This window comes from Gymnogyps californianus, chromosome Z (genome assembly GCF_018139145.2).
Source record: "Gymnogyps californianus isolate 813 chromosome Z, ASM1813914v2, whole genome shotgun sequence".
Taxonomy (NCBI): Eukaryota; Metazoa; Chordata; class Aves; order Accipitriformes; family Cathartidae; genus Gymnogyps; species Gymnogyps californianus.
The window spans coordinates 62,440,797-62,454,259 of NC_059500.1; the positions used below are offsets into that span (position 1 = coordinate 62,440,797).

General features: G+C 39.0%; 1 protein-coding gene across 4 annotated transcripts in view; it reads right to left on the minus strand.

Moving 5' to 3' along the window:
• KIF2A (kinesin family member 2A) overlaps positions 1 to 13,463 on the minus strand; it is a 59,844-nt gene that overhangs the window by 31,907 nt on the left and 14,474 nt on the right. For 2 of the 4 annotated variants that reach the window (XM_050913480.1, XM_050913478.1), the window contains exons 2-6: positions 6,695 to 6,789; positions 5,268 to 5,387; positions 4,771 to 4,825; positions 2,665 to 2,730; positions 1,944 to 2,044 (exon numbers count right to left, since the gene is read on the minus strand). In XM_050913480.1, the coding sequence (XP_050769437.1) occupies positions 1,944 to 2,044; positions 2,665 to 2,730; positions 4,771 to 4,825; positions 5,268 to 5,387; positions 6,695 to 6,789 (437 nt within the window). Of the gene's footprint in view, positions 1 to 1,943; positions 2,045 to 2,607; positions 2,731 to 4,770; positions 4,826 to 5,267; positions 5,388 to 6,694; positions 6,790 to 13,463 lie in introns of all 4 variants that reach the window. The other 2 variants (XM_050913479.1, XM_050913477.1) reach the window with 1 other exon arrangement.

Sequence of the window (13,463 nt, forward strand, 5' to 3'; positions counted from 1 at the left end):
GCTCATGTCTCTGCACCTGTGACACAGCCGATCCTCACCTCAGATAAAACTGTGTCCTGGTAATCCGAAGCTGACTGTACCTTGATGTTGTTCACCCTGACTACAGTGAACTACAAACTGCTGACAGTAAGTCCATACAAAATGTATTCCTGCTGAAAAGTTTCCTTCTAACATTCAGAAAGGAGTATTGCTTACCATGGAAAAAGTGTTTGCCTAATATTCTTCACACCCTGTTTAAAGGTCTTGCCCACTAGAAGACAGTGCTTGGCTAATTACTGCTGCATTTCACAACAACAACAACAGACTACACAAAGCAACACGAAGCACAGGTACATACAGGTCACCAAGACAAACACAGCTTCCTCATACAGAAGTTTAAGACTCAGATGCAAAGGGAGTCTTCACAGGAGCGATAAAAAGAAAATTTTAGGTGTAGTACCACATCAAAGTATTTTAATATACTGTGCTGGTTTTGGCTGGGGTAGAGTTAATTTTCTTCATAGTAGCTGGCATGGGGCTATGTTTTGGATTTGTGCTGAAAACAGTGTTGATAATACAGGGATGTTTTTGTTATTGCTGAGCAGTGCTTACACAGAGTCAAGGTCTTTTCTGCTTCTCACACCACCCCACCAGTGAGTAGGCTTGGGATGCACAAGAAGCTGGGAGGGGACACAGCTGGGACAGCTGACCCCAACTGACCAAAGGGATATTCCATACCATATGATGTCATGCACAGCACATAAAGCTGGGGGAAGAAGAAGGAAGGGGGAGACATTCACAGTGATGGCGTTTGTCTTCCCAAGTAACCTTTAAGCATGATGGAGCCCTGCTTTCCTGGACATGGCTCAACACCTGCCTGCCGATGGGAAGTGGTGAATGAATTCCTTATTTTGCTTTGCTTGCATGTGGGGCTTTTGCTTTACCTATTAAACTGTCTTTATCTCAACCCACAAGTTTTCTCACTTTTACCCTTCTGAGTCTCTTCCCTATCCCGACATGGGGAGAGTGAGCAAGCAGTGGTGTGGTGCTTAGTTGCCAGCTGGGGTTAAACCACGACATACATAAAGCCAAAAAATATTTGTTCCTCACACATAAAGACATAGCAATGTTTTGCATTTGTGTAAATGGATGGAAATTAGAGAACATGAATTCAACATAGGTGATTTTAGGTCAACTTAGAAACATCATTAAACCACGAAGTAAACTGTCTGAATTATTTACTAGGTGGTGGTACTTCTCATGTCAGTAGCGGATTGGTAGTATCTCTTTAGAGACTAACACATACGCACAGGACTGCCAACAGGATTACACTACTAGTTTTGCTAAAGCTTTTACACTAATGTGACAGAAAGTCATTTAATATTAAGAGATTTTTCTCGCAGGATTAGCAACTTCATTTCTTTCACACAAGTTTCTAACAACTTGCTGCCAAGCTGCTTGCACAATGCAAAGCTAAATTACAAATGCACAGACTGGTTTAAAGAAAAAAAAAATTAAAAGTCACTGTTCAAACTTGAGCCTCAAATAGATCTCCCACAAAGCATCAAAGATCATGAAGAACAATTTATCATAATGTTGTAATACCTCCTGTAGAATAACAGACCTATCTAAAAGCCAAAGGTTTGATTATTTTCAACAATGTATTTTCCCTAAGAAATAGCTATCATCAGTACTTGATCTTTAAAGAACATGTGGCAAGATAAGCACTTATAAGCTATTATTTCTGTAGGAAGACAAAGAGGGGGGAAACTGTCTAAAGTAATAGTTATGAGAGCAATGCAACCAAGCACCAAAATACTTATCAAACTTGTGTACAGGATGAAAACATTTAATTTTGAGATTATTACAGTTCATAAAACTTATTAAAGACTGAAAAAAGCACAATGATTTTGCAAACTTCTTCTCTGGCTGACATGTTTTCCATCCAAGCCAAAAATACTAACCTGAGCTCTTTTTTCTCTAAGTTCCTGCTGCTGTAACCTTCTTTTCTCACGTTTCTCTTGCAATTTTTCAACCTCTTTTACACAATTAGATTTTCTACGTGCTTAAAGAAAATGATATAATTTTAAAATATTTTCAGTGTTGCATGAACTTCATATTTACACTGTAACATTTCAACTATATTAATTTATCAATAATTAGAATGCATTTATATCAACTATCTTTTCACGCCAATCAGTATTAGTACAGAATAATTACGGCAATTTAATTTCTAAAATTCATTAAATAATTAATTAGAAAAAAGTCATGGGAATGGGACAATAATTACATGACCAAAAATATAAGGACAATGACCCGCAAAAAATATTTGGACAGATACATGTGATCTCTTGGTTTGAATTAAAAGAAAGCCCAGGCAAATTAAAAAAAAACAAAAAACACCGCCATGGTTAAAAAAAGATAAAGGAAAAACAAATTCCAAATACTAGCACAACTATGACAAAAGTGAACATTTGTTTAGCCACGGCTCTCTGAAAAAGCTCCTCGAGGAAGCCCACAGACAACTGTGCATGTAGACCATTTGTCATTTACGGACAACAACATAATCCAAGAGAATGTACATGTAACGCTCAGCATGAATGAATCCTTGATACACGGTTTACATACAAGGGGGTCCAAATTCCTTTTTTGCAGCTTGAACTGGAGATATATCTGAAACACTACCATTCTGTTGAGAGGAGGAAGACTGCTCGGGAAGTTGAGTAGGTCGCGCACGTGCAGAACCAACCACTGCAAAGGAGAAGCACAAAGCTCATGTGGACACGAAAGAGTAACATTTCTACCTGATTCTGAAATGCTTTGCTATGATGAGATAAAATGAGGCCCCTTTCCAGACACAACAATTTATTGGGGGTGAGGGGGAGCCATACATGTAGAAAGTCTATTAATAAAGACATTTGGTATGCAGCCTTTTTTATCCTAGTGTTATACACCAACACAACATAATTATTAAGTACCAATGCTGCACATGCATATTTTTAAACACTCTACTGCAGAATTAGTACAATTTATTATGTGCATAGAATGAAGCCTGTACTTGGAGATATGCAGTCCTGAAGCTTAAAGTCCTGAAATTTTATTTATATTGTGATTATACCCAAAAACCAAGTAAGAAAAGAAGCCCCGCTGTTTCACATTCTCTAGATGTTACAAAATTGTTCCACCCCATTGAGCCTACCATCTCTGGAGGAGCAAAGGGATACAAATGAAAGGCAGCAAAGTGCAGCCCAATCTGTGAGTGGAAGAAACAAACCTTTTTGACACTATACTGGAAGGGATACAGATACAATCAGTATTTCTAAACTTATGCATTGGTTCTATACGTGCTAAGGATGCCAATTTCTGAAGATGCAGCGATATCTGTTCCCAGTGAATACAGTGGGAGTGGTGAGCATGCAAGCCTCTTTGGTAGAGCTGAATGTTTTAAATTGTTTTTCAAAGAGTTGCTTCAAGCAGCTCTGCTTCAGCTCGCCCATTTCCTACACATGCTCCTAACAGAGTCTGCCAGAAGTGTACAAAAGTGAAGGTATCAGCTTTGATTAGCAGCCAGAGATGACACTCCAAACAAAGGCCAGATCACTGTGCAACATGGAGACAACTATGGAAACAGGTATCAAACGGGACAGACAAGACAAATGCCGAGATCATTCCAAATATGATAGGAGATCTAGTTTATAGCACAAATTGACTACACAAAATAACACAGTGCACTGAGAAAAGCTTAATTACAAGGCCAACAAAGAACAAATACTTAGGTTAACTGTGAATACTAAGATGCATAGGACCTATTAAAAAACAAGTTACAGGGTTATTCCATACCAAACAGACCATTTACTACAAACAACATGATGTATGGATGTGAGGAGAGCCTATCAGCAAGATGTCTCAAATTTAAACCATATTAATTCGAAAAAATTATCCCCTCCTCATAAGATTTTCTATTTGTTTAACATCCCCAGAGGCAAATGGCAGAAGGGCGAAAGTGGTCCCAATCATCCACCAGAACAGTTTGAACACTTGCAAAGATATGCAAGCCCACTTGTTTTTCAAGTTTAAACAGATGGACTGGAATCTAGTCTGAATTAACGACAGTAGATTAACGTTTGGCAGAATAATCATCACCATCACCAGTACAAGTTAGTTAAGTTTAGCGCAGGAGAGAAAATGAAAACAATAAGCAGTAACAATTCTTCCTCATGTTATAGATGCATTACATCTGTATTCATCCAATACATACTTTTCACCTATCCTCCTTTGGTGTTTCAGAATTTTTTGTAGATTTTTCGCTATTAACTGTAGAGTGAGAAATAACCCATAGGGCTTAAGTACTCTTTGAATGAATGTTGACACACAGACTGTTACAAAACTAAGTTAAAAAATCAAAAGCGTAAGAATTTTAACTGCGCCACTTAGTGTATATTGAAACACTCAATTAAGTCGAAGCAAACTGAGGATGCTTTAACTTGGAAAAGTCCACACATGATTTAATGCAGCATAATTAATTAACTTCAAATTTTTGCACCTTCAGTTCGTTCAGCTTAACTTTCCTAATGCTGTGTTGCTTAAACTTGCATATAGGTACTATTTGTACAGTATGAATTCCTAAATATACACAGGAATAATTCTAGGAATGATGTACCATGTCTTTTACATGTCACTGCATACATACCGAATGAGAAATGCAGAACTATTAAGGAATGTTAGATGAGCAGGAGGTTAAAACGTTCCCATATTTTTTACTTCCTTGAAATGGAAAGAGATAACATTTACCTCTGTTATCTCTGGCAGGCGTGTCATTCTTAATAGGTGCCACAGTTCGTCGACTCTATAAAGAAAGAAATCTCTGCTATTCGATCACCATATTATTGAAAACATAAACTGCAGACCCACCTCTGCTGCTTTCCAGTGAATGAAAATATCACGACATCAGCAATACAGAGAGGTGATTGCTGCCAAATCCCTCCCTGAAGAGCCTAGGGTGAAGACTGCTTGAACTATACGTACCATTTCAAAACAACCTCCAAAACCTTTTCTGTATTTTTCCTTGAGATTTATTTAGTTATATAAATATTAGTTCCCAACTCCCTCTCTGCCAAACCTGTTCTGAAAAAATTTTTAGAAACCCCTATTCACCACAGGAAAAAGAAAGGAACACAGTTATCAAATAGTTCCACAGACACAAAAGTTAAAGTTAAAAATTCAAGCATAACAACATGTATAGGAGTACTGTAAGTTTAACATGAACATGTTGCATAGATATTACCAACCTTCACGATTTTGTTTACTTTGGCTGATGGAGTAGGTGGTGGTGGTGTCTCTGGACTAGGTTCAATATCTTCATCAGGTGCAAGATCTGGGTTAAGTGAAAATATGCTCTCCAAGTCAATCTGTGTAAAAGAACATAAAACACATTTAGGAGTCTTAAAACAATATTCACCCTCTCCATTTCGCCTGTTATGTTTGAGAATAAACAGTAAATATATTTAGTGTTTTTACCCCACCATTTGTTAATGCTAAAACCTGAATTATCTTGTTTCACGTTCACTAAAAACAGCGTAAGCTTTGGTCTTTGTATTAGTTGAAAACATACCCTTCAGAAAAGGGATGAATTAAAAATGACCAATAGATACTCATAATTTTGTAAAGTGATTACATTAAAACAGAAGTAGCTAGTATTACTGTGGTAATTTGACAATTACTGCAAAATATGAAAGACATTCTGTAACATAAGAAAGAGATCTCAATTACCTGAAATTTCCCAGACAGTGCAAAAGAAATAGACGAATTACAACTACCAAAAAATAAAAGCACAGTTGAAACCATATTAAATTTATCATGCTTTTTTTTTATTTTTAAGTGTTCCTCATTCAAAATGCTGTAAAATGTAAGGGGGGAGGGGCAGGATCTTAAAAATAGCTAGCTTCAGATCTAGTGAAACTTGGTTTCCTAAACATCTTAAACAGCTTTGGTTTCTATAGATTGCCATTTCCCCTGGCTGGATCTTTCAAAGACTTCACTACTGTATGGATTCTGTGTGTCCAGAGGGATTAGCTCAGCTGATGAGATCACCAGGACTTTCTCACAATTTTTTTTATTCTTTTTCCTGTGTTTTCACAAAACCAGTGAAGTGTAATTATTTCTGAGATGCTTCTCCAAATCTCAGCTGAAACTGGCTAACACGGTCCAAAATTTAAAGGAAGAGGGGATGGCAAAGCATTACACACAAAGACACAGCTTCTCAAGGAAAGCAAGGCTGGAAAATTATTGCCAAAAGTAAATAAATAAGCAAACAAACTAGCAGTTCAATTCCTCAATAATACAAACACAAAAGGATTTCTAATCTAGCTCTCCCACTAGTTTCCTATCTGAACTGGAAGTCATTCTCCTTCTCAAAAATTTGATTTTTCTGCTTGTAAGAAGAGGATAACAAGGTCAGCCTTTGTAATCTGGTTCAAAATCAAGAGATGAAAAGAACTATTTAAAAGCTATGACACAGAGCTCAGGAAGTCAAATTTAATATAACAGAAACCAGCATTTACCCAACAGCTCCCATGCAAAACAGTCTGTAACCAAAGAATCATCAAGTAAATTAAGATTTATATCTTCTTTTTGTTTCCAGTGCAAATTCCAAAGTAATATTCATGTAGATCACACATTTTTTAAAAAAGAAAAGTTCTAAAATAATTAAGTTTACCTCTTTGCCTTTAGTATCTCCATTTTCAATCCATTCAACAGTTACGCTTTCATTATCTTCATTTAGGGATGTTACCATAGCTTGGTGAATTCGGCCTAGAAAACAAACACATATGATCATTTATTAACTGGTGGAAAAATTTTCCAGAAGTTATTTTCATCCCTGCACTGAGACAGGCAGAGAGAGGCAGGAAGAAGAGGGTTAAAAAAAATGAGGTGATAAATAGAAGATGATTCCTGGCCACACACTGTGAAGTGGCTCAGACCTGATCCACCAGTGGAGGCTCTAACGGGGCAGTCAGCATACAAACGAAAAGTTCAATGAACAGAAAACTGAGTGGTAAGTAAACAAAACACCACGTGAAAGCCACACCACTTCAGACTCTCTTTTCTTGAGAGAAGAAAACTCCAATACCACAAGTCTCCCACGGGCAGTAAAGTCTCCCGTGGTGCGCTCCACAAAGGCTTGTCTGTCCCCCTTCTAGGCTGATACAACATTACATGTCCCAACACAGGAGTGAAGCCCTCTGAAATTGTATTCTGATATCCATTTCTTATGGGCATCCAATGAGTTGGTAATTCAACTAAAATTAAACTGCCTGCAACAATACTACAAATCATCATTTTAGAAACAGCTGCTTACACAGACTTCTGAGCTGGAGTTAAGGTGCCGTGCTTTGACTTCTACAGTGAAAGACCCGAAGCCAGCAAACCCTCATAAGGTACGATAAAACCAGTAAACTTTCTGTAGGAATAGGGATTTTTCTTCTTAAATATGTAGTGTAGCACAATTCTTTTATGTCCGATTTCCTACGCACAGTAGCGAGGAGCAACTGGAAGAGCAGAGCAGCCATGCACTGACACAAAAGGATCAAGACCCAGGAGTCAACCTGATTTTACATCTGTGCTTTGCCGTAAGAGCACCAAGAACTGGGGTTTCTAAAGAACATGAGTCCAATGCAACTGCTCCTCTAACCCTCCTTTAATGAGCCACAGCACGACAGGCAATCCCTCATGCCACCCTCCCCAAGCCACCCCCCAGGTGCCCAAGGGTCATGTGCAGCTCCCAAAGCACGAGCTACTGTCCTGGAACAGTCCGTGCATACGCTGCTGCCGCCGAGCACCCGGTAGGAGTGAAACACAGCACGGTCCTTACACCTTCTCTTCTTTCCTAAAACTCCCAGCCCCCCAAATCTACTCTAGTTTTCTCTTCCCCTGGCTGTTTCAAACTTCTGTTCTAGCCATTTCAGTCATAATTCCACAGTTTTCCAAAGTTAATGTTTTTATACAGTCTAAGCCTCCTAGGGCTTGCTGAGGGACAGAAAGGAAGAAAAACCTTGACTGATATCCCAAATTATCTCACCTAACAGCACAAATAACAAATGTATACTGTTAATAGTTCTTTTATTGCAAAGGCTGCCTAAACATTCACACCTAGTTAAAATTAAGCAAGAAGAGAGACTATGGGGAAGCGTCATGGAAGGTAACAGCAAACCTGTGTACTCTAATATAATGTGCAGAGGAAGAGACCAACTGAAATTCAGGCAAAGCGTAGCACTCAGGGGACTTGCAGAGCAGCTGGCAGCCCTGGGCAGCACTGCTTTCACATCTGCGGTGCTCACCTCGCCAGCAATATACATTACATACGCATTTACAACCTCTGTGCTTGTCCTTGCCCAAAGCATAAGATTCACTCCACTACTGAAGAAGGTTAAGTAGTTTTTTTACTTAAAAAAAAAAAAAAAAAGCCTCCCCCTTTGCATCACTTGGTTCCTTTCCTCTAGCATTCACTAGTTTTTATTTCCCTGACCTGTGTTTTGTCTGAACAAACCCTTCCATTTGTGCTTCCTGAGCACCATTCTCCCGGGCACCCCAGCTGTGTGCTCTGCAGGGACGGTCTGGCCTGCATTCCCCACCGAGGCGCTGCCAGGAGATGTGCCGGCAGGGACCACCGCCATGCCCTCCCCTCCGCGCACAGCCACTCCTCCCTTTCCCCTCACCCAAAGGACGTTGTGTAGGCACGCATCCTGCCCCCAGGACCCTGCCCAAATTCTGCTGGTGGCTGGGCTGAAGCAGGCTTACCGAGCACGCTCTCGCACCTTATTTCCTTGGACAAGCATTTTTGTGCAAGTTTTCTTTGTGCAAGGTCCTCAATACACCTCTCCATTAACTCTTCTGCATTTAATAACCTCTGGGGACTTAATTTTGTGCAAGAACCCCCTGTTGTAGAACTGTTTCAATTAGCTATCTGGTCCATCAGCAAAGTAGCAACAGAAGCCACTGTCTTCCTGTAGCAGTGCCACTCCTGCCACTTCTACAAAGAGCATGCTGGAACCACAAGGACACAAAAACTGGGAATTGGAAGACTCCTCAAGCTTACACTGGTATAATCTTCTGCTACTTTTTTAAGGCTTGGCCCACCTGTCAATCCAGAATCAAGAGAAAAACGATACACGAAAAACGTAAGTTTAGCAAAACAAATTCTGTAGAATATTATAATAATCTTTAGTATGTTACCAAATTTTATAAATTTTGAATAAAAGCACTATTCACAGCTGAAACCTGTGACACTATATTAGTCACAGAGCCATCATATAACTCCTATTACCTGCTCCTGTGCTCTATTACTTTTGACACAGAACAAATAATAATTTAAAAAGTTTTAATCTTTGCCATAACACGTCAAAGGAGATCAAAGCACACTGATGAATGAATAGAAAGTACTGAACACTCTCACAAACACAGTAAGCCAGCATGCCGCAACAAAAGAATCACAATAAACCTTCCATCTCTGTGCCAGATTTCATCTGTTCCCTGGCCAAGAAAGTCACGACTGAATTAAAAAAAACACTAACAAAAATAAAAGTTATGTCCATCTTCCAAATATTCTCAGCTTAAATAGAAAATGTATACTATAATGTTTAAACTGGCAATGTACTCATACAATTTGTTCCTAAAAATTCTTTGTGTTACTGAAAGTTTACATGTTACTGAAGTGCCAGAAAGCACATTTACATCTTTACAATTGCCTCTTGCTCTCCACGAACAGTATTCCATTATACTTTTCTAGTACACAGCTGAATACAGCAGCTGTGAAATTCAGGAATGCCAGCAACCAATTAGGCTGGCATAAACCTCGTCTAGCATATAAAGCAAGACCAAGCTGCAAATGCTAAAGCACAAGAGCCAAATCAATCTGCAGAGAGTGGTTGAAGGCAATGTCCCTGATTTCTGGTGCATTTTCTAGAGTTGGTATCAAAATCTGAAATGTAAACATGTCCATGTAAACACGAATGTGCATGATGACAAACTAAAAAAGGAACAAGTGATTCAAGAAAGACTATCTTCAGACACATCTCAAAAACAAAAGAAGAAAGTAGAGCCATAGTGCTGATACATCTACTCTTCACTCGGTGTTTCCTTAATTTCTAGTGCTTCTCCTCACATGATTAGAATTCACATCACAGGCAAAGCTTTTTCTGGGAAGTCGTTCCATTGCTATAGGGATCAAAACTAATGGAGAATTTATTTGAAAAGGCTATTATTTGTGTAAATATGTTCTGTCATACAGGGTGTGGCATCTGGCTTATCTCCTGCCGACTAGAGCATGCAGAAAATATTGCTACAAATACAACACAAACGTATGTGAAGCCAACACTTTATTATTACCTTAAATACACATACGTTACAATATTTTCACCCTAATCAATACAAGTGAAGAACATCAACTCTCCATTCCCTCTCTTCCTAGTCATCTGACGAACACCTGACAAAACAGAAGAAAGCAAGCATAAACATCTGCAGAACTCAGATAAATCCCCTCTATTGTAAAAGTTCTTAAGGTAACTATCGGTGCAGAAAAAGGTTCACGAAGCAGCAGCAAAAGCAAATAACCAGGGCTAAATCAAACATTTTAACTAACTTTCAACCTAGGTAGCAGTGCCAACTGATCGCAAATACCAAGCTGTACTTAGATCCTTACCTCTAAGCAAACTGAACATTTTCTACCTGCAAAACTTCTCCAAACCACCGCAATTTTGAAGCAGTGATCAATGACAATACTAAAACCACGGTCTTCTCATCTTCCTAACACTTTTCAGAAACGTAAGTTATCAGTGTTAAATATGGGTTGGTGTTTTCTAAATTACTGTCTGGGCTACAGCCCTGGCTGACATGTGACTCAAACCCCTCTGCGCTCTCCCAAGTGACTCAAGAAACGAGGCTGGAAAAGGACCACAGCCTTTCCCACCCTTCCACGTAATTAAAGTGCACCCGCCCCAAAAGACACTGTACTCACACATCTCATGCAAAAGTTTTGTGAAGTCTTAGAAATGTCTTTGAGCCATAATAATTAAAAATTTACACACAGGCTCTGGATCAGGCTATGTAGAAGAAAGGTTCATCATTTCCACTATGACCATCTCATTCCTCCCCCAAAAACAGTAGCAGGACCCTGCCTGGCAGCATTACGCTATGACCATCATACAGTTTTTTAAGCCTTGTCAGCTCAAACCCAGGCAATTATTTTTAGCAGGCTATGGCAGTGTTAACGGACCCAACATTCAATAAAGGAAACTCACAGCTTATGTTACATCCTCTGAACTTGCCACTTCTTTAGGAGCACAAATGTGTTATATTAGCTCAGGCAGTGGTCTGTCAGCCAAGCACTTAGCTTTTCTAAGTGCACCAACAATAGATGTTTCATAGATGAATGCAAAAATATACTACAACTTAACAGCTGCTACAGAGTCTTGCTGAGGATGACCATTGCAACAGAAGCTACCCATCCCTTAAAGGATTATAACAGGCATTTGTGAAATAGCCATGATTTTCCTAATCACATTCATGAGGGCCTAATATACATGTTATGTTATCTCATCTAGACACCTGGACAGGATTGACCTTCACCCTCTGCCACTTCATATTCAAAAATGAAAATTGCGAAAAGTAGAATTTTCTTCGCTCTCTTTTAAAAATAATACAACCCCCAAGTTACATGTACAGAAAAAAATACGTTTAGGAGAAACATGAGGCTGCAAATCCAGAAGCAGCATTTACCAGAATTACCATGGTCCAGAAAATTGTCTTGTGCGCTACAGGCTCCAATCCTGGCAAGTGTGGTGGAAGGGCTTTCCTGCTCTCACTGAGCTCAGGGAGGTGAAAAATAATCCTCTACTCACCAGACAACATCTATACCAAACTTCACGGAAAAAATCCCAAGGAAAAAGAGAATTCCAGGCTCAGTGTCTCCAGCAATGTCAACTGTGGCGACATCCCTATTCAGGCGATCAGCGCTTGTCATGGCCCTCCCTGTGCTACACAGACAGTCCTGCTGCTAATCCCCCAAGGAAAAACCAGCAGTTACTAATGACAGATGTTTCTTTCTCCACAACACTAAACATGTTTGATTATCTTTTGTTTCAAAGTTTCATTTATCCACAAACAAGTAGCCTCCCATTTTCTTTGTATCTACCACAGTTATGCTTTAGTTTTGTTTTATTTTCATATAGATTTATTTTGGTTTTGCCAGCCTTCCTTATTGTCTTGTCTGTTACCTTAGTTATAGTCTCATTACACTCTCAAATGGGTCACTAAACATACACAGTACCTGCCATATTTCTAAAGCAAGTTCTTAAATATTAAAAAAAACCCATATAATTTTAATTAAAGATACATTTTAATATCTATTTTTGTGAATGATCCTTAGCTACCAACTCATTTTTTTTTATTCTCTAAATTATCACAGCAATACCCAAGTCCTTCAAACAACAAGCATGCTACAATCACATTTTATGATCTCTGTAAATCTCTATAATGTAACAGACAGGCATTTTGAGAACAGAAACTAATATTACCCAAATCAAGTTTCCCATACCTGCCTGTATATTTCAGCTTTGAACTAAAATCCAACTTAATCTACTCTTGCCCCCATCTAGAAAGCTACCAAACTCAGAAAAATCCCCACCTAAGATATGTATCTAATTTCTGTGCAAAAACCAATCAAACGTAGTGCTTTACAAAAACAAAGTTCACAGATCTTACAGACAGTCCACTAACAAATGAAGAGGGGGGAAAAAACCAACACATAGACATGCCACTGAACTGCGTATAGTATTTAGCTTCAGAATACAAACAGCATATTTAATGTCCCTCATACAATGAACAGGACACAAGTGACTTTTTTGTTCCCCTTGCATTCGACACCAACAAGCCCCTCCGCTCCGAATGACTAAATTATAATTTGCTGTGCTCAGTCTAGCTGAACTTGTTAGCTGTCCATACTGATGCACCTTCTCTAAAGCAGTTACCTAGAGCTGCATCCCAGTGCTGCTGTTACGGTTTTTGCCTCTCTAATAATTGTCAAATCTCCAATCTTTTCACATTGTGATTCCTTGGGGTTTTCTGCTGACCTTTCATTTTGCAAGCCGATCTCTAAAATTTCCCTTCACATTCAAAACAAGTTTCCTGTGGTTTCCCCAGTCAGAGGAACACTTTGGTTTTTCACTTCCCTTCAAGGCAGGTCCAGTTTCTTTTGGGGGTGGGGAGCTAATACTCTTTTAAGCACATTTCAAAGGACATTTTTTTACATTAGTGATCTCCTCCTAAAACATCTTCCCTTTATTTGCTTTCAGAAGCTTCAATTACCACTGAAATCAATGGCAGTCATCCCACAGGTTTCACAAAAGATTGTCAAGAGCATCTCAGCACCGTAGCATTCAGAAGCTACAGCTACATATTGCCTCTGTAGGTGTCAGTGTCAGAGCGAGAAA